The 25,638-nt window shown below is 43.8% G+C and overlaps 1 protein-coding gene across 6 annotated transcripts in view; it reads right to left on the bottom strand.

Annotated features, from left to right (window-relative positions):
• ANKRD29 (ankyrin repeat domain 29) overlaps positions 1-22,196 on the bottom strand; it is a 55,972-nt gene extending 33,776 nt beyond the window's left edge. For 3 of the 6 annotated variants that reach the window (XM_047697675.1, XM_047697678.1, XM_047697679.1), the window contains exons 1-2: positions 22,050-22,196; positions 10,475-10,585 (exon numbers count right to left, since the gene is read on the bottom strand). In XM_047697675.1, the coding sequence (XP_047553631.1) occupies positions 10,475-10,585; positions 22,050-22,070 (132 nt within the window). In that variant the 5' untranslated portion in view covers positions 22,071-22,196. Of the gene's footprint in view, positions 1-10,455; positions 10,586-21,529; positions 21,643-22,049 lie in introns of all 6 variants that reach the window. The other 3 variants (XM_047697677.1, XM_047697676.1, XM_047697680.1) reach the window with 3 other exon arrangements.
• Between the last annotated feature and the right edge of the window lie 3,442 nt (positions 22,197-25,638).

Genomic DNA, 25,638 nt, shown 5'->3' with positions numbered 1-25,638 from the left:
AGAGAGAAATAGAACCACACAAGCAATCATACTGGGGCCCCAGCAGTGGGCTGGGTGCAGACAGCTGGTTTGACTGCAGGCCCCACCTGCCAGTGAAAGCATCTCAGGGGACAACACAGGGAAAGCAGCCTGCAGTTTGGTGCTACTGCATGTCTGGCAAACTGGTCTGACTCAACTCAAGCCTGGCTTGGCCCCAGACTGGCCCACAAACATCACCAGGACCAAACACTGCTCAAAACAGCAAGGAGAGCCACTGGGCTCTCCTGGGCTGAACGAAAAAGTGGCTCAGCCATAACAGCAGGGGACACACAACACACAACACACATGGGAGACCCCCCTGCAGTGCCAGGTTCTGGGAACAGGGGACATTGCACTGCAAGATGCTACAGGAGCTCTTTTTCACAAGGTCACTAGTTTTAAGAGTGGGAGACATAGCTGACTTTCCAAACACAGAAACAGACACAGAGAGTTAGACAAAATGAGGAGACAGAAGAATATGTCTCAAATGGAAGAACAGGACAAAACCACAGCAACAAATCTAAGTGAAATGGAGATAAGTAACATGCCTGATAGGGAATTTAAAGTAATGGTCCAAAAGATACTCACTAGACTTGAGAATCTCAGGATCCTGAGATCAAGCCCTGTGTCAGGCTCTGCACTGGGCATGGAACCTACTTAAAATTCTCTCTTTCCTTCTCCCTTTGCCACTTCCACTCATGCTTTCTCTCTTTCTCTCTCTCAAATAAATGAATAAATCTTAAAAAAAAAATTCAAATAACGAGACCCATCTATCTGCTGCCTAGAAGGCTCATTTCAGAACAAAAGGCATCTGCGGATTGAAAGTGAGGGGATGGAGAAACATTTATCATGCACATGGATGTCAAAAGAAAGCCTGGGGAACAATACTTATATCAGACAAAGTAGACTTTGAGAAAAAGACTATAACAAGAGACAAAGAAGGATACCATATAATAATGAGAAAATCCAACAAGAAGATATAATAATTGTAAATATGTATACACCTGGGCAGTGTGCAAACAGCACATGGGAGCACCCAAATATATAAAAAGGTTAATAACAAACATAAAGGAACTAACTGAGAGTAATAAAATAAGAGTAGGGGACTTTAACACCCCACTTACATCATGGGCAGATTATCAAAACAGAAAATCAACAAAGAAATAGTAGCTTTGAATGACACATTGGACTGGTTGGGTTTAACAGATATATCCTGAATATTCCATTCTAAAACAGCAGAATACACATTCTTTTCAAGTGTACACATAACATTCTCAAGAATAGATCATATATTACACCACAAAACAAATACTGACAAATTCAAAAGATTGTAGTCATATTATGCATCTTTCCTGACCAAAATGCTATGAAACTAGAGATCAACCACAAGAAAAAAAAAATCTGGAAAGAGCACAAATACATGAAGTTAATAACATTCTACTAAATAATGGATGGGTCAATGAAGAAATTAAGGAAGAAAAAAAAACAAAGAAAAAAATGAAAATGAAAACACAAAGGTCCAAAATTTTTGGAATATAGCAAAAGTGTTTCTAAGAAGGAAGTATATGGCAATACAGACCTATCTCAGAAAGCAAGAAAAATCTCAAATAAACAACCTAACCTAACATCTAAAGGAGCTAGAAACAAACAAAACCCAAAAACCAAAAGGAAGAAAATAATAAGGATTAGAGCAGAAATAGATGATAAAGTAAATTAAAAAACAACAGATCAATGAAATCAGGAGCTGGTTCTTTGAAAAGATCAACAAAATCGAAAAATTTTCAGCCAGACACATCAAAAAGAAAAGAGAGAGGATTAAAATAAAATCAGAAGTGAAAGAGGAGAAATAACAACGAACACCACTGAAATACAAAGCATAATTTAAATTCCTAGAAACATATATCCTACCAAAACTGAATCAGGAAGAAATAGAAAATCTGAATAGACCAGTTACCAGCAATGAAATTAAATCAGTAATCAAAAAACTCCCAACAAACAAAAGTCCAACAGGAATTCATCAAAATCCTTGAGGAGAACACAGGCAGCAACATCTTCAACCTCAGCTGCAGCAACTTCTTCCTAGAAACATTGCCCAAACCAAGGGAATTAAGGGCAAAAATGAACTAGTGGGACTTCATCAAGATCAAAAGATTTTGCACAGCAAAGGAAACAATCAACAAAACCAAAAGACAACCAACAGAATGGGAGAAGATATTTGCAAATGACATATCAGATAAAGGGCTAGTATCCAAAATCTATAAAGAACTTATCAAACACAACACCTGAAGAACAAATAATCCAATCAAGAAATGGGCAGAAGACATGAACAGACATTTCTGCAAAGAAGACATCCAAATGGCCAATAGACGCATGAAAAAGTGCTCAACATCGGTCGGCATCAGGGAAATACAAATCAAAACCACAATGAGATACCACCTCACACCAGTCAGAATGGCTCCAATTAACAAGTCAGGAAATGACAGATGCTGGTGAGGATGTGGAGAAAGTGGAACCTTCCTACACTGTTGGTGGGAATGCAAGCTGGTGCAACCACTCTGGAAAACAGCATGGAGTTTCCTCAGAAAGTTGAAAACAGAGCTACCCTACAACCCAGCAATTGCACTGCTGGGTATTTGCCCTAAAGATACAAATGTAGTGATCCAAAGTGGCACATGCACCTGAATGTTTATAACAGCAACATTCACAATAGCCAAACTATGGAAAGAACCTAGAGTCCATCAACAGATGAATGGATAAAGAAGATGTGGTAAAAATATACAATGGAATACTATACAGCCATTAAAAGAAATGAAATCTTGCCATTTGCAACATCGTAGATGGAACTAGAGGGCATTATGCTGAGTGAAATAAGTCAATAAGAGAAAGACAATTATCATATGATCTCCCTGATATGAGGAATTTGAGAGGCAGGGCAAGGGATCATGGGGAGTAGGGGGTAAAAATGAAACAAGATGGGATCAGGAGGAAGACAAACCATAAGAGACTCTTAGTCTCATGAAACAAACAGGTTTTCTGGGGTGTAGGGGGGTAGGGAGTGGGTGGCTAGGTTATGGACATTGGGGAGGGTATGTGCTATGGTGAGTGCTGTGAAGTGTGTAAGCCTGATGATTCACAGACCTGTACCCCTGGGGCAAATAATACATTATATGTTAAAAAAAAAAAAAGTCCAAGACCAGATGGCTTCACAGGTGAATTCTACCAAACATTTCAAGATAATTCCTATTCTTCCCAAATTATCCAAAAAATATAAGAGGGTGGAAAACTTTCAAATTCATTCTGTGAGGCTTACCCTGATACCAAAACCAGATTAAGACGTTACAGAAAAAGTCTTAATGACTACAGGTCATTAAGTCTGATGAACATAGATGCAAAAATCTTCAAAAAATATTAGCAAACAGAACCCAACAATACAGTAAAACAATCCTTCACTACAATCAAGTGGGCTTTATTCCTGGGATGCAAGGGTGGTTCAGTATTTGCAAATCAATGTGATATGTTATATCAATAAGAGAAAGGATAAAAACCACATGAACATTTTAATAGATGCAGAAAAAGCATGTGACGAAGTACAACATCCACTCATGATAAAAAATCCTCTGCGAAGTAGGAACATAGGGAACATATCTCAACATAATCAAGGCTATATATGAAAAATCCACAGTGCACATCATACTCAATGGGGAAAACTGAGAGCTTTTCCCCCCAGATCAGGAACAACACGAGGACGTCTACTCTCACAACTCTTATTCAACATAGTACTAGACATCTTAGCCATAGCAATTAGACAAAAAAAGGAAATAAAAGGCATCAAATTCATTAGGAAGCAATAAAACTTTCACTATTTGCAAATGACATGCTACTATACATAGAAAATCCTAAAGACTCCAATGAAAAAATACTTTAGAACTGATAAATGAATTTGGTAATTTGCAGGATACAAATCAATGTACAGAAATCCCTTGCATTGGTATACACTAATAACGAAGTAGCAGAAAGAGAAATTAAGAAAACAGTCCCACTTGCAATTCCACCAAAAATAATAGAATACCTAGGAATAAACCTAACCAAGGATGAGAAAGAACTGTATTCTGAAAACTATAAAACATTGATGAAAGACATTGAAGAGGACACAAACAAATAGAAAGACATTCTATGCTCATGGACTGGAAGAAAAAAATGGTTAAAATGTCCATATTTCCCCAAACAATCTATAGACTGAACACAATCTGCATAAAAACATCAAGAGCATTCTCTATAGAACAAGTAATCCTAAAATTTGTACAGAATCTCAAAAGACCCAGAATAGCCAAAGCAATCATGAAAAAGAAAAACAAAACTGGAAATACCACAATTCCAGATTTCAAGTTATATTATAAAGCTGTAGAAATCAAAACAGTATGGTACTGGCACAAAAATAGAGACATAAGTCAATGGAACAGAATAGAGAGCCCAGAAAGAAACCCATGGTGTTATGGTCAATTAATCTTTGACAAAGGAATCAAGAATATGCAATGGGAAAAAGGTAGTCTCTTCAACAAATGGTGTTGGGAAAACCAGACGGACATGCAAAAGAATGAAACTGGACCACGTTCTTTACATCATACCCAGAAATAAACTCAAAATGGATTAAGAACCTAAATATGAGACCTCAAACCATAGAAATTCTAGAAGAGAGCGCAGACAGTAATTTCTGTGACATCAGCCATAACATCTTTCTAGATATGTCTCCTGAGGCAAGGGAAACAGATGGAAAAATTAAGCATTGGGACCACATCAAAATAAAATGTTTCTGCACAGCAAAGGAAACAATAGACAAAACTAAAAACCTACTGAATTGGAAAAGATATTTGCTAATGACAAATCTGATAATGGGTTACTATCCAAAATGTATAAAGTCATACAACTAAACACCCAAAAGTCAAATAATCCAATTTGAAAGCAGGCAGAAGACATGAACAGACATTTCTCCAAAGAAGACATCCAGATGACCAAAAGACACATGAAAAGATGCTCAACATCACTCATCTTCAGGGAAATGCAAATGAAAACCACAATGAGATACCACCTCACTCCTGTCAGTATGGCTAGAATCAAAACCACACACACAAAAAAACAAGTATTGGCGAGGATATGGAGAAAAAGGAACCCTCATGCACTGTTGATAGGAATGCAAATTGGTGCAGCCACTGTAGAAGATAGTATGGAGATTCCTCAAGAAATTGAAAATAGAAATACCTTAGGACCCAGGAATTGCTCTACTGGGTACTTGCCCAAAGAATACAAAAAACACTCATTTGAAGGAATATATGCACCCATATATTTATTAAAGCATTATTTACAACAGCCAAGATATGAAAGCAGCCCAAGTGTCCATCAATAGATGAATGGACAAAGAAGATACCTATAAAAAAAAAAAAGATACTTATCTATATATCTATACACACACACACAGGAATATTATTCAGCTGTAAAAAAGAATGAAACCTTGCCCTTTGCAACAACATGGATTGATCTAGCGAGTATAATGTTAAACAAAATAAGGCAGTCAGAGAAAGTCAAATACAATATGATTTCACTCATATGTAGAATATAAGAAACAAAACAAACAAACAAACAAAAGGAAAAAAGGAGACAAACCAAGAAACAGACTCTTAACTACAGAGAACAAACTGATGGTTAACCAGAGGAGAGATGGTTGGGGAATGGGTGAAATAGGCGAAAGGGATTAAGAGTACACTTATATTGATAAGCACTAAGTAATATATGGACTTGTTGAAGCATTATAGTATACACCTGAAATTAACTAACACTGCATGTTAATTACACATTAAATTTTAAAAAGAAATCCAATCTGAATAGAGTTATTCATCCTTTCCATGAGAGGTGAGAAAAAGTTTTTATTATAGGTTATACTTTTTCTAATATAGGTTATACTTGCTTCAAAATAAAAATCAATCATGAGGCACAAGGAGTACAGAGCAACTTAAATTTTGATATTTAAAAAGAAAGATAAAAAATGTTATATGCATCTGCTTTAAAGGAAGGAGCCTTGAATGAAACAAAATATAAAAATACTTTATAGATTGTATTTCAACTTCACATCATGGTCAATTGAGAAAAAGTCAGAGGTTGAGGCAAAGGAGAGAGAATAAAGAAGTAGTATCTGTTGATGTATTTATTAAGCTAGACAAAAATGTTTCCTTTATATCCAAAATTATCAGGCTGGACAAACCATAATTCCCTAAAGGTTAAGGTTAATTTATTTCACTGGCTGATGTTAAAATGCACCTTTTAAAACCAGCTGATTTTGAACATTGGATACAGTGGATATAAATGTGGCAAAGACCACAACAAACACTACAGTGACACATACCTTCGCACATCTCAAAAGGCTAGAGGGAGCTTGCCAGTGCTCATCTCTGATGGTTAGTGTGCATTAGAGAGATAAAGGAGGCAAAAATGTAAACATCATGAGGAGACCACTTTAATCTAGGAATGAAGGTGAAATGTTAGCAAATCAAAGATTTGCTGTGTGGTGGGTGGCCTATAGATAATGTATTCATACTTTAAATGTTTTTTGTTGGAAGTTTGAGCATGGTCATGAACTTGAGGTTGAGAGCAGTTCCCAAGAGAGCCCCAGGTCCTTTCCTTGCACTGCATCAGCTCTCCTAGGAGTTCCAGGTGGACCAGATGTGGGGCCCCATTGGCCAGAGCAGGACTAGTCAGAGGTCATTCACCACCAGGGTCATTCTGTAACCCAGACTCTATGTCCAGGTGGCACCTGAAGGACGTAGAAATCCTCCCAGTGAAATTTCAAGGGGAACCAAGTCCTGTATTATTCCCAAATATCTTTCTGTCTCTGTTACCGCCAATCTTACATACCCTTTCAAAAATCAACAAGCTGTCTGAAATTACCATCTAGACTTGCTCCATTGTTTTTTAAATTTTTTAAATAATTTATTTTTTAAGATTTTTTATTTATTTGATAGAGATCACAAGTAGGCAGAGAAAGGAGGAGGCAGACCCCCTGCTGAGCAGAGAGCAGAGGCTTTAACCCACTGAGCCACCAGGCGCCCCTAAATAATTTATTTTTTAATTAAAATTTTAGGTAGTTAAGATATAGCACAATATTGGTTTCTGGAGTGGAATTCAGTGATTCATCACTTACATACAACACCCAGTGCTCATCGTAGCAAGTGCCCTCCTTAATACACATCGCCCAGATAGCCTATACCCCATCAACCCTCAGTTTGTTCTCTACTGCTAAGAGTCTCTTGGGGCACCAGGGAGGTTCAGTTGGTTAAGCGTCTGCCTTCAGCTCAGGTCATGATCCCAGGGTACCGGGATTGAGTCCTGCATCGGGCTCCCGGCTCAGTGGGAAATCTGCTTCTCCCTCTCCCTCTGCCCCTCCTCTCCACTTGTGCTCTCTATCTCAAATAAATAAATAAAAATCTTTAAAAAAAAATTTTTTTTAAAAGATTTACTTATTCATTTGACAGAGATCAAAATTAGGCAGAGAGGCAGGTGGGGGATGGGGTGGGAAAGCAGGCTCTTCAACATGGGGCTCGATCCCAGGACCCCAAGACCATGATCTGAGCTGAAGGCAGAGGCTTTAACCCACTGAGTCACCCAGGCGCCCAATAAAATCCTTTTTTTTTTTTAAAAGGGTCTATTATGGCTTGTTTCCCTCTCTCCTTTTTCTCTTTTTGCCCTTTCCATATGTTCATCTGTTCTTTCTTAAATTCCATATGTGAGTGATGAGATCAAGATGGTATTTGTCTTTCTCTGACTGACTTATTTCACTTAGCAAAATACACTCTAGCTCCATCCATGTTGTTGCATATGACAAGATTTCATTTTTGATGGCTGAATAATATTCCATTAACATACACACATGTGCTTGTGCACATACCACATCTTCTTTATCCATTCTTCCGTTGATGGACATTTGAGGTCTCTCCACAGAGAGCTATTGTTGATAATGCTGTTATAAATACTGGGGTGCATGTTTCCCTTTGAATCTGTATTTTTGTATCCTTTGGGTAAATACCTAATAGTGCATGAGAAGATGCTCAACATCACTGGGCATCAGGAAAATACAAATCAAAACCACAATGAGATACCACCTCACACCAGTCAGAATGGCTAAAATTAACAAGTCAGGAAACGACAGATGTTGGTGAGGATGGGGAGAAAGGGGAACCCTCCTACACTGTTGGTGGGAATGCAAACTGGTGCAGCCACTCTGGAAAACAGTGTGGAAGTTCCTCAAAAAATAGAGCTATCCTATGACCCAGCAATTAGACTCACTCCTTTGGGTTAAGGAATCATTCTTCCAGAAAGCTGTGAATAAAATGAGTTTGTTGTTTGTTTTTTGTTTTTTTAAATTCTATTTATTTATTTGACACACACACACAGAGAGAGAGATCACAAGTAGGCAGAGAGGTAGGCAGAGAGAGTGGGGGGGGAGCAAGCTCCCTGATGAGCAGAGAGTCCGATGTGGGGCTTGATCCCAGGACCCTGAGACCATGACCTAAGCCGAAGGCAGAGACTTAACCCAATGAGCCACCCAGGTGCCCCATAAAATGAGTTTTTATTTCAAATGAGGAAGAGTAAACATATTAGTATCTGTTCATAGAAGCAAAATTTATGATTGAGATAGCAGACCAAGAGAGACAGAGGATGAGCTCTGAGGGGAATGGAGGTAGCAGGACAAGTCACACACTTTCCAAGGAGGAAAGAGTGCTGGGGAGGCTGAGAGTAGGAGGTACTTACTATCTTGGGGGCAGAATGTGTGTGGCACTGGAGGTGGCCCCTCGGACAATGAAAGTCAGGAAAAAGTTATCGGGGTGGCTGAGAAAAGGTGACTTCAAGGAAAAGAGGAAACATGGTCATCATTGCGATCAGAGGGTGAGGCCCCAATGAAAACCAGAGCTCCTATGCCATTGTGGCCCAGTGTGGCACTGCTGCCCAGAAGACCCATGTATGACTGGTGTGACAAGTTCACAGATGCCTGACCTCATGTCAGTCTGGGTTCCAGCAAGGAGCAGAGGGCATAGTCACACTGGGATAGCTGGAAGAAAGTTTAGTGATTTTTAAAGCTGTGCCCCGGGCATAGGACACTACAAGAACAATGTTGGACTTGGAGCTAGCGGCAATGGGGCTCCCTTGTCAGCCTAGCCTGAAGGCACAGGGTGGTGGAGGAGGGCAGTGACTCCCAGGACACAGAAGTAGAGCACTGCTGCCAGACAGAGCAAGACCACCAGGTTCCCCGACATCCCTGTCCTCCCACCCTCCGATTCCTACCAGTGCTCCCATTGGCCACCCCAACTGGAGGCCAGAGGGAAGCAAGTCCACTAGGCCTTACCTTTCAGGCTGGGACACAGAGCCTGCTGAAGAAGGGTCTGGGTGGGTCTGGAGGTGCAGACCCAAGACACTGCAGACTGATGCCCCCAGTGGGCAAAATGGAGCCAACCTGGATATCTCAGGGTGGAGCTGATCGCACTTACCAAACTTGTGCAATAAAAGTTGTAATGCCACATCCTGTTTTTGGGAAAACAATAAGGCTCCCTTGAAAACATCTTTATCCCTAAAATACAAATACTTGTTTTCTCTCTCTCTCTGTCTTCCTGATCCCTAAAGTTGTATCGTCCTGCTGAGTACAGAGGAATCCCTGCTTCTATCTGGGAAGGGAACATCATTCCCAGATGATGCCTGCCAGTGGGCAGTAGTATCCATCTTTAGACCCTTACTCACCAGTGAGTGTACTGATGTTTGCAATGATAATGAAAGGTAAGAGGCTGGGTGGCAGCTTCCGTTCTCAGTTCTCTTCTCCTTGCAGATAAACCCAACTTACACATTCACAGCAGTCCTCTTCTGCTCTGAATTATCTCCACTTCCTATGGAAGCAGTTGGTTTGAATTCTGTGACTAAAAACGCTTTTCTTCTTGGACCTTGCCAATTCTAATTCCCAGTGAAGTGCCTCTTTCCTTACTGTGGCTGCTTTCCATTTTATGCATGTAATGGTTTCCCTAATATGTCTTTAAATTTTTAAAATATTTATTTATTTGAGAGAGGAGAGAGCGTGTATGCGTGTAAAGTGTGTGAGTCGGGGGGAGAGGCAGAGGGAAAAAATCCCAAGCAGACTCCCCACTGAGCACAGAGCCTGACTTGGGGCTCAATCTCATACCCCAAAATCACCACCTGAGCAGAAATCAAGGGTTGGACCCTTAACCAACGGAGTCACCCAGTGCCCCATAGCCCCCAATATGTTTTTACATTCACCAGGGTACCCTGGACTTTATAAAGGATAAAGCAAGCATACAGAGCAAGTAGGTAAGCACTGTAAAGGGCAATGTATTCGGGAGCTGCTCTCATGCCGGCAGGGGAAATGGCATGCCCCTGGCATGCATATACCGCAGGAATCCATCCGTACACTGTCCCTGCAGTCCACATCCACTCGACCACTGTTCAGCAACAGCCTGAGCAGGGCCAGGTTGCCTCTCCTTGCTGCCCAGAAGGCGGCGTTGGCAAGTGGAGTTTCCTTCTGCAGAAGCGAAATGAGACAGGATCTTAAACTTGACATCCATTAATGTGTCCGCTTCTATGCAAATATATGCCATTCAAAAAGCAGAATTTCCAGATGTGTCGTAGCATGGAAAAGACGGCTCCTCCCGCAACAGAGGACTGCAACATACTTGGCTATGGAACACATTCTATTTTGTACCAGATACCGGAGTGTTGTTACGAAGAGCAGCATTGTTGATAATATAGCACTATTAATACCTTATTTCCCACCAGTGCTCTCACTTTCCTGCCTCTGTGTCTTTGTTCACGGTTTCCTTTTTGCTTGAGAGGAGTTTTCCCCCATCCTTCAAGGCCAAGGCTCTGCTTAAATGCTATTTCCTCCCTGAAACGTTCCTAAAACTTTCTTCCCCTTTAAGCAGAGAGAAATCTCTCCTAATTCTGACCTCCCCAAACCACACTTTTTCTAAGCCCTCAGCTTTCTATCTGATTCCAGCTTTCTGGGTCAAGGCCTCCCCTGCGCCCTACACCTAATTTTCTTTGCTGGAAACTTGCCAGAGGATTCAGTGAAGAATTAGGAACTCTGGGCAGAAAACACTGTTACGTGTCCTCATACGGAACCTTCTTTCCACTGCTGCCTTATTTTAAAGTTGCAAAGTTAATGTTGGAACCATCCTATGGAAGGAATAGAGCTGGCAAACAGTTCTTCAAAAATCAGAGTGGCAGAGTTGACTGAAGTACAGCTGCCTTTCCTAAAACACAACAGTTTGGGTCTATAGGGAACAGTCCATGCCAGGGGAGGGTGGGGGGTGGAGGGGAGGCTCTGGAACCAGACAGCTCTGGGTTTCAACCCTAGCCCTGGGCAAGTGACTTGTCCTTGGTGAGTCTTACACCACCTGCCTTGAAGTTTTAGGTAAGGATTAAATGATGTAGGTTAATTGGTGAATACAGTACCCAACACATCATAAATGCTTACAGTTACTAGCTTTTTCCCCTCTGTCTACTTTTCTTTACAAAGTTAGAATCAGTAGGCAAAATTAAATTGAGTATTGGTACTATGAAGAATTTCACTGGCCTCAGGAAATTTTCTAGCATTCAAATTGTTTAATAAAAGCATGTTTTGGGTGGGCTTAAAACACCCATCTCACCCCAACCCCTTTTATGTGCTATTATCTGATAAAGTAGTAAAGTATATACTGATAAAGTAGTAAATTCAGTATCTTACTCACCTATGCTAAGTTAAAAAGAAAACACAACAATGTCACCCACAACAAGGAGCCATCTGATAATAATTTTTTTTTTTTTAAATTTTTAAGTAATGTTCACACCCAGTGCAGGGCTCAAACTCACAACCCTGAGATCAAGAGTCTCATCTACTCACTGAGCCAGCCAGGCGCCTGTCCACAGAGCCATCTAAAGTGAGAGCATTGTGAGAGCACCATGAAGGGGGCATTTGTTGGTATGAGCAGCTCACCCACAATTTAGTGCTCTTGCGCGTGCTTGGAGGAGAGCGTGGACAAGTAGGGAGTGCTAAGCATGTTGCAAACATACTTTGAATAGTTTCCTGGCTCAGGTAGGAGGAAAACAAAAATCCCTTCAAGTTCCAGATGAACAATGTGCTTTCCCTAAAAGCATAAATGTTATGGTCCCAGTTTTCAGGCCAAATTGCAATGGTGACCTTCACACCCAGGGCTGGCGGCTTTTCTACAAGGCTAGGTCCCCCATTACAGCTGTCGGTGACTGGCTGAAGTGATGGCCAGCCAGGTCTGACTTGTATCAGAAATCACGAAACAGGGGTGCCTGGGTGGCTCAGTGGGTTAAAGCCTCTGCCTTCGGCTTAAGTCATGACCCCAGGGTCCTGGGATTGAGCCCCGCATTGGGCTCCCTGCTCAGCTGGAGGCCTGCTTCTCCCTCTGCCTGCTGCTCCCCCTACTTGTGCGGGCACTCTCTCTTTCTCACTGTCAAATAAATAAATAAAGTGTTAAAATTTTAAAAAAAGGAAAAAAAAACAAAAAAAAAAGAAAAAAAAAAGAAATCACGAAACAATGCCCTTTCCATAGGGAGATTGCACAAGGCCAAAATGAAGCCTGGAGGGTGAATTAGGAAGAGAACTTAATTTGTACCAGGAACAGCTCTGCTGGCTTTTCCTGAAACAGGAAGACTTGAGAGTAATAAATTGTAAGTCATTTTTAGTGATTTTGTTGTTTCTCTTTAACCTCAAATTATTTTCAAAAACCTCTGGAAACCACAAGCTTCTATTGTCATAATAAGCTAGTAGCTCAGGCGCGCGCGCTCTCTCTCTCTCTCTCTCTCTCTCTCTCTCTCTCTCTCTCTCTCTCTCTCTCGACTTGAGGATAGCCTCAGGGCTTTCTCTCCTGTCAGGGCTAGATTCCTTGGTTTCCCACAAGGTTTTAGAAACTGAGCTTTGTGAAAAGCCATACAGATTTCATTCTCCTTCAAGTGTCTGATGTACTGGGAGGTGGAGGGAAGGAGAGTTGATTTGGACTAAGAAAGAGCTGAGTTCGAGTCCTGAGCCTGCTACTTCCTAGCTCTGTGACCCGGGGCATGTTATTTAACTTCTCTCTGTCCCACTAAAATGGGACTAATAATTCCAGGAGTAGTGCCTCTGCCATGTGCTGTTGGAGAGTTAAAGGAAAGAATACAGGTCAACTCATTTTGATGAGGAACACTCAAGAAATGCTAGCTATAAATGCACAGTCCTCACAGCTCTTTGAAATTCATTTGCTTGGTCACTGGCCTGTATTAGGGACAGTGGTACTGACCAGGGCTTAGGACAAGGGGTATGAATCAACCTTGATCTCTGCTCTAATGGCTTTACAGCCCAGTAGGGAAGCAAGTCATGCCAATAGGCAGCAGACGTAATCCCAGGTACTAGAGCAGGAATGCGGGTTACTTGTGAGAGCAGACAATGGCCGAGCCTTTACGAGGGAGGTAGCCAGGAATGGCTTCAAAGAGAAGGAATTCTCGAGAACAGTTTCCAAAGATGAGCAGGGAGCTGGGTAAAGAGCATCCCAGGCAGACAGGGCAGTGAAGCAAAGACATGGAGGCTCACCCCAGTGTGCTGGGAACTGTCCTTAGCTCAGAAGGGCTGGACTGAAGGATGGGAGTGGAGAGGTCAAGGGACTGATAGCAGGCAGGGCCAGATCCTGAAGGATCTCCTGTGCCGTGCTATGGGGTTTGCCTGGGCACTGGGGAGCCAAGGCAGAGCTCTAAGGCGAGGAGATACTATTGGTTTTGTGTTTTAGAAAGATCCCTGTGGCAGCCTCAGGGAGAATGGATTGATGCCTGGAGCCGGACTGAGGTTGGTGTCTACAAGGGTTAGGGGACTATTGCATAGACAGGGCAGGAGAAAATGAGGGCCCGAGCTCAAGCAACAATAGTGGGGTGGGAGAATGAGAGACTAGAGAAATTTTAAGGAACCAAACTGAACAGTTTTGGTCTGCGACCGAATACACAGGAGAAGGTGGCAGGAGGTGCCTGGACTGACCCCCGGGTTTCTGGTTTGAGGGCCTGGTTGAGGTAGTGCCATTCCCAAGAGTGGGAAATGCCGTAAGAAGGGCAGGCTTTGGGGGAAAATGATGAGATCAGCTGTGAACACACTTTCAGTGCCTAAGGGGCGTTGTGGGGAAACAACTACCATAAACATGGCTAAGCTCTCCTACCACACTGCTATGGCAGACACAGTTAGTGGAGGGCAGGTATATTGCACTAAGACTTACTAAGTGCTTGTGTGTACCACTTGGTACCTGCTCCGCACATACCACCTCACTGAACCCCCACCAGAGCTCGGTGAGATGGGCACTGTCGCTATGCCGCTGCTCAGGTGAGCTAAGGGAAAGACGATAGGCAGGCTTTGGACCCAGGCAGTCTGGTGCTCGTGGCTGCCCTTTCAGCCATCCCACTGGCCGGCCTCTGGAGGAATTCTGTAGAAAGCAAGGAATAAGGCAGCACTGACCCCGATGGCCTCATTCCTAGCCTCATTCCAAGTCCCCTTCTCTTTGGGGATGCACATCACCTTGGCTCCATAATTTCCAAATCTCCTCCAGCCTGAAATGCATATCATCATAAGTACTGGCGAGTGAAACAGGGGCAAGCCCTTTAGCCTTTGAAGGAGATGATGCACATGGAAATGTTTTACTATTTAACCTCTTTCTTGGTTTTTCTGATCTCTACAATGAGGTCAGTGAGCCTCACTCAGGCAGGCTTGTAGGTCGCGACATTAGGAGGACAGCAGCACCAACCAACACTGACATCTTGCTCTGTATTGGGTGTCTTTCCACTGCTCTGATGCATTAATTCCCAGAACAGCCACATGACATTGGTGTTTTTTTATTCTTTCCATTCTTTTTTTAAAAGATTTCATTTATTTATTTATTTGAGAGAGAGATCAAGAGCACAAGCAGGGGAATGGTTAGAGGGAGAGGGAGAAGCAGGCTCCCCACTGAGCAGGGAGCCCGACATGGGGCTTGATCCCAGGACCCTGGTTTCATTACCTGAGCTGAAGGCAGACATTTAACCCACTGAGCCACCCATGTACACACATGATCCCATTCTTAAGATGAGGTAATGAGGGGCGCCTGGGTGGCTCAATGGATTAACCCTCTGCCTTCGGCTCAGGTCATGATCCCAGAGTCCTGGGATTGAGCCCTGCATTGGGCTCTCTGCTCAGCAGGGAGCCTGCTTCCCCCTCTCTCTCTCTGCCTGCCTCTCTGCCTACTTGTGATCTCTGTCAAATAAATAAATAAAATCTTAAAAAAAAAAAAAGAGAGATGAAGTAATGAGGCACAGTAATGAATCACTCAAGGTCATAGAGTTAAGAAGTAATAGAAACAGCATTCACACTCAACTCCAAGTCGAGTCTGAGGTTTTATATCTTATACCCTGGGAGAAAAACTAAGTGTAAACTTCCACATATGCCATATTTTCTTCTCCTTTTCTCCCCTTTACTGCCAGGATTTTGGCTCATGCTCTGTTCATTATTACGCTACCAGCAATTTTTCACAGGAAGGACGGGAAGAGGGAACACAGAAGGGAAATTGTTACTTGTACAGAACTGGAATTCTGTAAAAGCTAAGAGGGGGTAGAGATTTAAACCATCAGTTTAAAAAAGAGTTTAGAATACTGTGGGTTTCGATTGTTAATTCTACCAAGAGAACATTAGTAATGAATTTCTTTGATGTTAGCAGCCACATTAAATAAGGATAGAATGCAGGACTGAGAAGCCATGAGCAAAAGGACACTTTTGCGATGTCACTGTCTATTCTTTTTAAGATTTTAAAATTAATTTGAGAGAGTGAGAGCAGGGGTAGGAGCACAGGTAGAAGGACAAGCAGACACTATGCTGAGTGAAGAGCCTGATATGGGGCTTGATCTTAGGACCCTGAGACCGTGACCTGAGCCAAAACTAAAAGTCAGATGCTTAATGGCCTGAGCAACCCAGGCGCCCTGTCACTGCTATTTTAACACATTGTCCCCTTCATCCTAAGTACTTGAAATTTTCAGAATGCTTGATAAACATTAGAGAAGCCTAAATCCTATGTTGTATTGTTACACTTCTAAAGGTGATGGGAAAGTGAAGAGAAAAAGTACGTGATTTGCACCAAGCATTCTACCTTAGAGGTCGGTAGCATTTCCAAACTCAGAACTCGAGACCATGTGGAAGGTCTAAGACATATATGTCAAGAATAGGCATAGCTATAGAGATAGAAAGTAGAGTAACAGTTATCTATAGCTGGGATGTTTGGAGTGGGGGATAGAGAGTGATTGCTAATGGATATGTGATTTATTTGGGGGGGGGATGATTAAAATATCCTAAAATTGTGCTGATGGTGGCACAACTCTGAATATACCGAAAACCACTGAAATGAACACTTTCCATGGGTGAGTTATATGGTATGTTTCAATAAAGTTGTTTAAAAACATATGTGGCTTTGTAAATTTATTTTCCTGTAGTTCAAATAATTTTAGCTGACTGGTGAACTGAAGCCGATTATGAGATGATTTATGCACTTTCAAAACAAGGATGGAAAATACAAGACCCCCTACTTTTAGCCCAGTCATGAGCAGCTTCTAACACCAAGGTGAAACATGGTATTGAGATACTCTGTCCGCTCCGGGAAGACGTGCTCAAGAAAGATGCAGGCATTGTTGTATCTCTAGCGATGTTTCCTCTGTGGTGGTGACCTCCTTCATCGCGTGAAGAGTCTCCTTCCTCATTGTGTTAGGTTTTTGGCAACCTCAGGCCTGAAGAGTAAGTCCTGATACAGCCATTTACAGAGTCACAAGTTGGTAGACTGAAATCCATGACCTTTATTCCACAAAAAGGCTCAGACCTGCACTCTGAGTTTGCTTTTACTTTAAAAATAATTCTAACAAACGTGTCTGTTTTCCCAACCAGAACAGAGGAGAACTTGCCAATTTTGAAAGAGGAAGTTTACTGGAGGCAGACCGGTGATTGCTGATAGCTTAATGGAGCAAGGAGGAGTTGCGAAGGGGTCCGTGTGGCTCAGAAGCAAAGAGCCCTACATGCGGTGACTCTAAGTCATCAATATGAGGCTAACTTGTGACTAGTGATGCTCTGTTGATCCTCCTACAGACTCGGCCAACAATGCCAAGGCTTTTTAAACAACAGCTTTGGAGACCCAGGGACGAGGGCCTATGAGACTTTCAGAGTCCTGTGAAAATAAAGTTAATCTATGGCTCTAAAATCAAAGTGAATGAATAAAATAGTTAGAAAATGTACCATCTTTGTCAACTCTATTCACTGCTAAATTTGGTATTCTTAAAATATTGATGGCACATGAAAATAATTTGTAGGTCTGATTTTCTCTCTGCACAAGAATTATTATATACGGACACTGCAGAAAAATCATGGGCCAATATAAATTAAATGTTACTCATGGCTAAGTTGCTTTAATAGCAATATAATAAACACCCTTCCAAAAATGTACAATAAGAAGTCTATCATCTTGGGCAGAGGGCACATTTTAATATGCTTGATGGTATGCCTGCTAGGGCTAGTGCAGGCTGTCGATGGGTGTGCAACTCTGCTTCCCTTGCCCTCAGGCCTTCCCTGTGTGCTGTGTGGAAGTCCACTTCATGGAAAATCAACTCCGTGTCCTTAACCTAACACAGTGTCTCCTCTGTCTCCCTGCTCTAAGCTCCAGGTGCCTTCCAGCTGGTGGACTAAGCCTTCTCCCACACCAGCCCCAGAGTGGAAAATGCCCTTAGGCTCTCCTCACTTGTTTTGGAGATGCCGCCCTTCTGGTCAAGTATACAAACCTCTGCTCCTTCAGGACTCAGGCCATCCCACCTGCTTGTCCTGTGCCTCACATCACCTAGTAGCTGTCACGTCCTGGCCATTCTCCCTTCTTCACGGCAAATTCTGGCACTTTCCTTCCTACCCACCCCAATTCTGATCTCATCCTGGCCTTCACTTTACAAAACATGGATAAGGTTTGCTCAACCTCATCTTCTTTCCTCTAATCCCAAAGGAAGAGGGTTTCCTCTCCACCTGTCTAGGGGAACCCCTACAACAAATGAAGCCATGCTCTCACACTCTGCCTTGCCCCCTCCTGCATGCTTCCTTACTCAGCTCAGCCATCCCCTCCATTGAGCCTCCCTGTCATCATTTCGAATACTTATTTATTGAGATTCTGATTTACATACTACAAAATTCACCCTTTTAAAGCATATAATTCAGTGGTTTTTAGTGTGTTCCTAAGGTTGCATTACCGTCATGATTCCAGAACATTTTCATCACCTCCTACCTATTAATAATCTCTCTCCATCCCCCGATTCTTCCCTAGCCCCAGGGAACCAAGAATCTGCTTTCTGTCTCTATGGATTTGCCTATTCTGATCATTTCATATAAGTGGCATCATATAATATGTGGCCTTTTGGGTCTGGCTTCTTTTACTCAACATAATGGTATCCAGGTTCAACCACATTATAGCATGTGTCACAGCTCCCTTCTTTTTTATGGTGAATGATGTTCTATTGTGTGGATACACCATGGTATGGACTGAAGATCTGTGTCCTTCCTTGCCCCCAAACTCATATGTTGAAGCCCTAATTTCCAATGTGACAGTATTTGGAGGTGAGTCCTTTAGGGAGGTAATTAGGTCAGATGAGATCAAGAGGGTACTGCCCCCATGATGGAATCAGTGTTCTTACAAGAAAAGGAAGAGATTGGGCGCCTGGGTGGCTCAGTGGGTTAAGCCACTGCCTTCGGCTCAGGTCATGATCTCAGAGTCCTGGGATCGAGCCCCGCATCGGGCTCTCTGCTCAGCAGGGAGCCTGCTTCCTCCTCTCTCTCTACCTGCCTCTCTGCCTGCTTGTGATCTCTCTCTGTCAAATAAATAAATAAAATCTTTAAAAAAAAAAAAAAGAAAGAAAGAAAAGGAAGAGACACCAGAGATTTCTTTCTCAATAGGAGGATCCAGTAAGAATGTGGCTCTTTGGGGCACCTGGGTGGCTCAGCGGGTTAAAGCCTCTGCCTTCGGCTCGGGTCATGATCTCAGGGTCCTGGGATCGAGCCCCACATTGGGCTCTCTGCTCAGCGGGGAGCCTGCTTCCCTTCCTCTCTCTGCCTGCCTCTCTGCCTGCCTGTGGTCTCTGTCTGTCAAATAAATGGGTAAAATCTTAAAAAAAAAAAAAAAAAAAAAAAAAAAGAATGTGGCTGTTACCAGCCAGGAAGAGATCTCTCACCAGACAGCAATCTCCGGCACCTTGATCTTGGACTTTCCAGCCTCCAAAACTGTGAGAAATTAAATGCCTGCTGATTGGCTGCCTGGGTGGCTCAGTCATGAAGCGTCTGCCTTCAGTTCGGCAGATCCTGGGATCGAGAGACCACATTGGGATCGAGCCCCACATTGGGCTCTCTGCCTGTGTTCCTGCTCTCGCTGTCTCTGTCTGTCTGTCAAATAAATAAATAAAATCTTAAAAAAAAAAAGCCTGATATTTAAGCTATCCACTCTATAGTATTTTGTTATGGCAGCTCAAGCTAATACATACATTTTGTTTATTATCAATGATAAACAAAATGATGGGCATTTGGGCTGTTTCTACTTTTCGGCAATTATGAATATCAAAATGAATATTTGTGTACAAGTTTTTGTGTAAATATGCATCATCATTTCTTTTGGGTATATATGTAGGAGGGGAATTGCTGGGTCATATGGTAACTCTACGTTTAACTTTTGGAAGAACAACCAGACTGTTTCCTAATATGATTGCATTACTTTATGCCCCTACCATGGAGATAGGAAGACTTGACTTTCTCTACATTCTTGCCAACACCTGACACTGTTTTGTTGATTATAGTCATCCTAGTGGGTGTGGAGTGGTGTCTAATTATGGTTTTGATTTGCATTTCCCTAATGACTAAAGGCATTGAGCGTCTTTTCAGGTGCTTATTGGCCACTTGTATATTTTCTTGGGAGAAATGTCTGTTCATCTCCTTTGCCCGTTTTTTTGTTAAAGATTTTATTTATTTATTTGACAGAGATCGCAAGCAGGCAGAGAGGCAGGCAGAGAGAGAGGGAGGAAGCAGGCTCCCCGCTGAGCAGACAGCCAGATGCAGGGGCTCAGATCCCAGGACCCTGAGATCACGACCTGAGCCGAAGGCAGAGGTTTTAACCCACTGAACCACCCAGGCGCCCCTCCTTTGCCCATTTTAAATTGGGTTATTGTCTTTTTATTGTTGAGATATTTGTCATCATTTAAAGATGGTCACATCTCTACCATTTTAAAGCAAACAAACCCTTGGCCAACTCCAAATCCCTGCTGCGGCCACTGTTTCTTGCAGAATTTTTTGAAACAGCTGTGGACCCTGGTGGTTCCTACCCACTCTCTTTTGAAGCTATTGCAATCAAGCTCCTGAAGCCAGCATTTCACTAAAACTGCTCAGAGCAAGGTCACCAGTGGCTGTTTGTTACTAAACACAATGGACACTTTTTAATTCCCAGCTTGATTTCTCTGTAGTATTTATCACTGAGTTCGTCCTCATCTTTACCAAAGGATTAGAGATCTTTGGCTTACATATCAGCACACGCTTCTGATTGTTCTCATACATTGCTGGCTGCTCTTCAGTTTTCTAAATGGGCTTCTCTTATTCTGCTCATTCTCAAAGTCTGATCTTCAAGATTTTGTCTTCAGTGCTCTGCTTTCCACTTTTACATGGTCTCATGGGGCAATCACATTCATTCTCACGGGTTTAATTACCACCTAACACTGCTCTACCTCCTGCCTAGACTATACTCCAGGGTTGACTATACTCCGGGGTTCCCAGTTTGTAGATATGTCTAATCAACATCTCTTTCTGGACTTCCGCCCATCCATTAAATTTTACATGTCTCAAACCAAACATTTTATCTTTACCTCTCTAGTCTTCCCTAACTTAAGGAAAAACATCAATTACAGAATTTCGTGGATTAAAATTTTTTAAGTCACTCATATTTGTTTACTTCCTTCTATTCCAGACACCTGTTCCCTAATCCCTACCATTTAACAAGACGACCCCAGCTCTGCCTCCCTTCTTCAAACTGTGGCCAGAGATCTTTCTAACATGCAAATCTCAACATATCAGTCCTCTTTATATGAGTTACTGTAGGATATGGAAGCCAGACACATTAGGGTTTCAATGTTAACACCGATTCATTTACTGGCTGCAGGACCGTGATGAGTTACTTAACTTTTCCATGTTTTAGTGTTCTTGCTTTAAGCGGGCGGGGGGGGGGGGGGGGCGGGAGGCGAGACACACACGAAAGTACCATTTCACGGATCTTCCTGAGGATTCAGAAGATGCGCCCAGATCCCCTTGGCTCAGAGTCAGGCACATTTTAAGTGCTCAACACATTATAATTATTTTTATTAGGACCTTTCAATAGAGGCAAATCAAGTACCGTCACTTTCATCCTGAAATGTGAGGATTAAATGGAATGACCTGGAACTCTTAAGACTCCTTTGGACACTGAAGCGAGGTAATCAGCGCCAGCTCCATTCTGCTGGGCTTCAGCGTCCAAAAAGTGCTCTGTAGAGGAGACGACAGGGGTGCCTCTGGCATTCAGAAATGAGGACCCAGAATCAGGAATTGGTGCCGCAGCCCGGGTCTCTCCCCGGGGCGCGGCCACGGGACAGCGCTGACCTTGGGCTTCTTCCCCGCCCCCACCCGTTACCCCGGCGACAGTCCCCGCCGCCCCTACGCTCTGCGGCCGGGCTCTCCTGACCTGCCGCCGCAAGTACCGAAAGCCTTTCAAGCAAAGCCCACACCGCCAAACCACCAACCACAGGAGCCACACCAGCCGGGTGGCTTCCCTCCGTCCCCCGCCAGCACCCAGGGCGGCGCTCACTCCACCCTGCGGGCCCCGCGGCGCCAGCCACCCCGGGAGCTCCCCAGGTGCGGGCCCGCCGTCGTAGGTCTTCCGCCCGGCCCGGCACTCCCTCCCCGAGCCCGCGGCGCTCACCTTGAAGGACATCCCGCACATGTCCGCGGCCACGCCAGCGAGACCGCGGCGCTTCCGGCCCGGGGCGCCCGGGCGCCCGCCCCACTCCGCCCTCCCTCCCCGCCGCGTTCCGCAGTGGGGCGGTCTCCGGCGCCGCGCGCTCCCGCCGCCGCCTCAGACGGGGCCACGCGGGGAGGGCGGGGGCGGAACCACCGGGGGCGGGGCGGGACCACCGGGGGCGGGGCGGGGCGGAGGAGGGGCCGCCGGGGGCCCTGGGGAGTGGGCCTGCTGTGCAGGGCGCGCGCTCGCACCCACCCACTCTGGCCCGCAGCTCACCTACCCCGCACACGCAGTACTCCCCTGGTGTTTTGCGGACTCTGCATGCACACACAAACACACCACACTGCTCACACATCCGCAGTCTCACACACACACCAGTGTACGCGCCACGCTGCGCACATTCTCCGCGTTCAACACACAAGCGGTCTACACTGGCGTCCACGCACCCGCCCTCTCCACACTTTCCACGTTCATCCGCATTCCTGTTACACATACACACACACACATTCACACAGAATACTCCCACACTCACATCCGCATATACGCACTACACACCCGCCCCCCTCCCGCACCTCACACATCTTCCAAAAGAGCGCGGTCTGCATCAGAGGACTCCCAACCATCAGTACAGCACAGACATTGATGATGCGGATGGAACAGGAGGAAAAAATTCACCCATCCTCCCTCCACCCTTCCAAATAGTTATTTTCATTTTTATTTCAGTCATTTTAGGTTTTCTTTTCTTTCTCTTCCTTTTATTTTCTAATAATGTATTCTTGTTTTGTTTTGTTTGTTACGTTTTCCTCCTGGGAAGGAGCTGGGAAACAAGTTTTTTGACTGAATGGGTGATATGTGGTATTTTCCTTTTCAAAGGTGAAGGGCAAAATTGGGAATATTACTCAAGGCCATCCCCTTGGGATTACACCAGCCGCCTCCCCTTTATTGCCTTTTGCCTCAAAGCTGGAAAAGCTCAGGAGCTGTTCCCTCCCTCCCTCATGCATACTGCCTTGTTGCTCGCCCAGGGAAGGTTTGGGGTAAGTAAAAGTGGGAGAATCGCATTTTTTAAGTTAAAAAAATATATTGTTTTTAAAGTATAAAAGGCAATAATAGCCTTTTTAGAGAATTCAAATGCTAAAGTAAAAGTAGACGTCTCATACGCTCATACTATAAGAATCTACTCATTTTCTGCTCAGCTCTGTGCCTCCTTCTTCTCAGTTAACTGGTAATGAATACTTATTTCAAAAATAGAAAAAATAAAACAACAAATAAAAGTTCAGGATGAAATCAAAATGTTTATTTTTGTAGATAAATCATATTACTTTGTTCTTAATTTGTTTTAAAGGTTTTATTTATTTTTTTGAGAGAGAGAAAGAGCGCACAGGCAAGGGGTAGGGGCAGAGGGAGAAGGAGAGGCAGAGAATCTTAAGCAGACTCTGTGCTGGGCATGGAGACCAGTGTGGGGCTCCAACCCACCACCCTGATCTCATGACCTGAGCTGAAACCAAGAGTCGGCCAACTGAGCCACCCAGGCTCCCCGCTTTGTGCTTAATTTAAAAATAAGAACATTCCAAAATTTGGTAGAAAATTTCAAGTTTTAAATCAAGAAAGACTCGAAACTTTTCCCTGCCTTTGGTGTTAATGGGTGAGACAGTTTTGACGTTGCCATGCAACATTATTAGATAAGATTGAGCACAGGAGGTTTTGCTTTAAGAGTTTTGTTAAGCAAAAGGAGGGAAGAGAATATATTTTGCGTGCTGTCTGTGGGGTAGGTATTATACCCATTGCACAGCCTAAAAACTAAGGTTCTGAGAGATGAAGGTATTTGCTAATGAACGATGGCGCTAGACCTTTAATGAACTTCGTCTGGCTCCAAAGCCTGTTTCCTTTTCACAGCCACACTTGCTGCTCGAAGTTGGTTTTGGCAGTGAGTCCCTGGCCAGGCTGCTGATGGGATTCTTGTCAAAGTCACAGGAAAGAATGGGCCTGCCGATCAGCCACACACCTGGCTAAGTCCGTTTCACAATAAAGACCCCAAATAGAACAGCACCCTCATAATCATCAGGCGACTCCATCTACAAAGTCCCTCTCCCAAAACCTAACAGGCCTAACACGTGAAATTAAATCCCCATGACCCTGTTCTCTCTATCCAAATAATTTCTCACGACCCACCAGAGTGTCTCCATACTTGTCAGAGCTTCTCCTTGTCATCACCCTCCCTCCCATCCGTATGGCTCTCATTTCTCCCTCCTCTTCTGTCTGCCCTAACTCAGACCCTGGCCCTCCCAGGGGTTGCTCCCAGCTAAAGCCCCCCTCCCACGCCCGGCAGCCATCCCTCTCCCAGCTTTGCTGAGCTCCTGCTTCCATAGCCTTGGGTGTTGCTCTAGACCCCACCTGGGTTCCTTTTGACTCCTCCAGCAGAGTTGAAGTTCTTCAAAGCAGACCCCAGGTCTTCTACTGTATCTTTTTATTTTCTTCAGGGGCTAGTTCACAGCTGGAGATATGGTCGGTGGCCAACGTTTAGGAACTGTTCAATAGGAGAGTAAAGGGATTGGGTTCTCCATATCTCCACGCTCAGAAATATGCCCAGACATGAGTGTTCATTTCCGATGAGGCCATATTTGTTGTCACTGTCTGCTCATACCAGCTCAGACTGTCCTGCATTTGCTCCTGATGGGACACCTGTCCCAGTTTATGCTCCAGTAGAACTTTCTCTAGACAGCACTGTGACATAGGTCAGACTGGTCTCCTGAGCCCTCTCCCTCCTCTCTTTTTTGATCGGGCCCCTTCACCCCGATGAAGAGTCTGCTCTGGACAACTTGCCTTCTCTGCATTCCCTGTGTGCCTCCCCTGACCACATCTCCCAGCTGGTTAGCTCAGTCTCATCTCTTGGGATTTACAATACATGAGGCTTCATGCAATCTATAGTGTAGCAACACAGCATTGAATAATCTGCCCTGGCATCCATGGCCCCTTTCCTTTCCCCTATCTGAACACTAATTTTGCTCAGGCATCTACCAGATTCCACCTTAGGTTGTACTTCAGGGGGGCCCAGCCCCCTTTGCTGTCCAAAGCTCTCTGATCTAGGCTGGTGGTAGTATCTGGATTAGGTGTGGGCATGTGACAAATCCTGACCTCTGAGACTGAGAGGAGGTGTGCTGGGGGCTTCTAAGAAAGGTTTCCTTACTTCTAAGAGAGAGATCCTGGAGAAGGTCCTCTCTTCCTTGGGACACTCTCCTGCATGGATATGATGCCTGGAATGCTGCAGCCACCTTGTGACCATGAGGGGAGCTATTCCCTGAGGGTGGCAGGACAAACAGCTGGTGTTACCAAGGTCTGTGTTGACAAATGGGGGCTGCCATGTCCCTGGACTTCTCACTGTGCAAGGCACTTTCTTTTGTTGTTGTTGTTTTGATTTTGGGGGGGGAGGTTTTGAGTCATCAGTATGTTTTTATTAGTCTCCACCCATGGCATATATACCATATTACATATGTGCATTTATCGTATATATGCCTTTGTGATATACATTTATGCATAATATATTTAGTCCTTA

Source organism: Lutra lutra, chromosome 12, assembly GCF_902655055.1.
Source record: "Lutra lutra chromosome 12, mLutLut1.2, whole genome shotgun sequence".
In the NCBI taxonomy this organism is placed as follows: domain Eukaryota; kingdom Metazoa; phylum Chordata; class Mammalia; order Carnivora; family Mustelidae; genus Lutra; species Lutra lutra.
The sequence above is the reverse complement of the archived record's forward strand: the minus strand, read 5'-3'. Positions and strand labels throughout refer to the sequence as shown.